This window comes from Pyrus communis, chromosome 16, assembly GCF_041283825.1.
Source record: "Pyrus communis isolate YQ-2024b chromosome 16, ASM4128382v1, whole genome shotgun sequence".
NCBI lineage: Eukaryota > Viridiplantae > Streptophyta > Magnoliopsida > Rosales > Rosaceae > Pyrus > Pyrus communis.
The window spans coordinates 12,277,963-12,281,142 of record NC_142580.1 but is presented as its reverse complement, the minus strand read 5'-3'; the positions used below and the strand labels follow the sequence as shown (position 1 = coordinate 12,281,142).

The following is a 3,180-nucleotide window of genomic DNA, read 5'->3' as shown; positions in this document are numbered from 1 at the left end:
GCTTGCAGTTTGGTAGGTGTCAATCTTCTAGGATTTAACAATATATAATATAAAGTCGAAGCACTATGTACAATCTTCGGACTCTGACGAACCTAATATATTCCGAACTTTTAAGATACGACTCGGAATTGAACAATATCGAAAAAATTAGATTGGAATTATAACTCTCCATTTTCTCCCTTTTACATGGCTGTCATTAGGGGTTATAAAGAACTCTGACTTCTAGGAATGGTTGTAGTGGTTGTTTACTAATTGATGCCACCTTTCTCATCTAATTCATAAACCATTTCAAAATACATGTCTTTTACATAATGGTACTGCTGCACAATTTGGTTTTATTAAGAAACCTAATAATATGCACTTGGCGTCTCTACTGACATATATTTTCCATTCAATCTTTTAAATTAAATATTATAATATAAATTTCAACACTTACAATAAATAATATATCTCTTTGCGTCTATTTTCAGTCACGTGACGATGGTTTTAGACTTATAGGTGTACAATTAGTCATAAACTCATTGACTAACATGGAACAATCTCTTGCTTCTACTCTTTCTCATTTCACATTCCAATATCAACTAAACTGATTTTATTTTTAATTTCACACAAAAGCAGGTGGGCAAACTGGGATTTTCATCTGGGTTTCAATGTGAGAGCTGGTCCAATCATATCCTTAGCATCCATTTACGACATAGAGCAGCAGAAATTTCGTCGCGTGCTATACTGAGCCTTGATCTCAGAGCTGTTTGTGCCGTACATGGACCTAACCGAAGAATGGTACTCCAGGACATTTCTTGATGCAGGTGAATTTGGTTTTGGCCAATCTGCAGTGTCACTTGAGGCACTTAGGGACTGCCCAGCAAATGCAAAATTCATGGACGCTTATGTTGCTGGACTAGATGGAAAACCAAATAAAAAATCCAAAGTTATTTGCATTTTTGAGCGACATGATGGAGACATAATGTGGCGCCACACCGAGACTACCATATCAAAGAAAGGGGTAAGTGTTATTCCCTAGCTCAAATTTTTGAACTCAAGTGTGAGAGGGATATGGCTTGGTTGTTATTTAAGTGCAAGATAGGGATGTGAATTACCCTAGTAAATAGCTTAACCCACGGTTGCAATAGTGGTACGTGTTTGATTTATTAAGTTGAAGAGGTTTGCTTGATTTAGTTGACATTGATAGTGTTGTTGCAGATAAGCGAGGTTAGGCCAGAATTGAGCTTAGTGCTAAGGATGGTGTCAACAGTGAGCAATTACGACTATAATACTAAAATAAGATATATCATTTTTTTAACCATATAACGTGACATTTGTGATGTGTTTCTAACAAGAATCATAATATTTCATGTCTAGCTATATTAAAAGTGTACTTTTGCTGTTAATGTGATCGCTAATATGTTGGATATGCTAGCATTATTCTGTGCGAAACCTTATTTATTTTTCAAAGTAGCCCTCACTTGGAAATTTTTTTTGGCTCCGTTCCATGGCTCATCCTATGACTAGATATACAAACAAATAGTTACAATCTGTAAAACAACTAGTTACACCTAAAATTTCATCCTTGTTGCAGGTGGGGCTAACTGGTTGTTTGGAAGTGAGGGGAACCGAGTACACTAACACACAACAAATAGAGGAGGAAGTGTACGGTACTCCTGTAACAGAAAATAGAGTGGCTGTCAACCATGATCACTTTCTTACCTGTCACCTTGATCTTGATGGTGAAGCCAACTCCTTTGTCAAGTTGCAAATAACCAGAGCGGGTGACCCAAAGTCACCCAGGAAGGGTTACTGGAAGGTAGTCAGCGAGACAGCTAAAACGGAGTCTGATGCAAAGATCAAGCTTGGCTCCATTGCTGCTGATCTGGTGGTTGTGAACCCCAACAAGAATTATACACAAATCCGAGGAGGCTTCACTAAGTACAATGTGTGGGTTACACCATATAACAAATCTGAAAAATGGGCAGGGGGACTATATGCTGATCAAAGCAGGGGGGATGATACCTTGGCTACATGGAGCAGTAGGTAGCTACTAATTAGTCGTTTACCCTAATTTTTTATTTATTATAGGTTAAGTGGTGAAATTTACCATGATGTTTAGATTAATTTCATTGTTTCAGGGATAGGGACATTGAAAATAAAGACATTGTGTTATGGTACACCATGGGTTTTCATCATGTGCCATACCAAGAAGATTTTCCCATAATGCTAACGATCAGCGGCCAGTTTGAGCTCCGGCCGAGCAATTTCTTCGAAAGCATTCCAATATGTGAGGGTTCAAATTGCTCATCCAGCTTCAGCATTGTCACAGGAAGAAACTCTGCTTGAAGGAAAATGAACATCCAAGTGTTTCACTCTGTTTATACTCCTTGTACATTTCCTAGTGTAGGAGGAGGTACCACTTTGAACAAAATTCCATTAATTTTTAACAATGACTGCATGTCATGCTGTACTGATAATCATACAATTTCTTAATTATTGAGTAAACTCAATTAATTTTCCTTGCTCTTAATGCAAGAAAAATACCCCAAAAAAAGAAAAAAAAATGGGAGAGGCTGAGAATGGAAGGCTAAGAAATTGTTAATTAAGCCATTGAAGACAGCCCTGTATAGTTCATTTGGTATTCTAGGCTAGAAATTCTATAAGAAATTTCCTTGAAGGGTTTGCCTTGTGAAAGAAATTTCCTAGTACTGAACTAACGTCTTGTAAGAAGCACTTTTGTTTGTAAGTACTTATCCTAATAGCGTTTTTATTAGAAGTACGTTGAAATTTAATTAAGAGAAATGATAATCACTCTTTTTCTCTTCGTACACACTCCAAGTCAATTGTTGCCATTTGGTTTATTCAATCATATGACTAGAAATAAGGAGGGGTGTGTAAGAGGAGAAAAAAATGTGTGATTCTAGTTACAATACTGAACATGAGTATGTAAGTGGCTTCTTGTTCAAATGCTAATTAAGAACGTTTATCTCTGCATAATTTTTCCTTCTTCATGGTATAAGTAATTTAAATACAATAATCTATTATTGTTAAATCTTTATAGGCATCGACACACTTATTATTAAACTTGTAACATGTGACTTATTTAAGAGAAAACAGTTGCAAAGACAAATGTGTACAATGATGATTCATGGTGCCTCCTCACTTAATAAACAAAGACTCAGAAGCAAAGCAAAG

General features: G+C 36.3%; 1 protein-coding gene across 1 annotated transcript; it reads left to right on the top strand.

Moving 5' to 3' along the window:
* The first annotated feature begins 760 nt into the window (after positions 1-760).
* LOC137732704 (amine oxidase [copper-containing] alpha 2, peroxisomal-like) lies at positions 761-2,331 on the top strand. Its single transcript, XM_088687152.1, has 4 exons — positions 761-1,003; positions 1,201-1,251; positions 1,577-2,028; positions 2,124-2,331. Exons 1-4 carry the CDS (start codon positions 761-763, stop codon positions 2,329-2,331), a joined length of 954 nt encoding a protein of 317 aa, XP_088543278.1.
* The last annotated feature ends 849 nt before the right edge of the window (positions 2,332-3,180 follow it).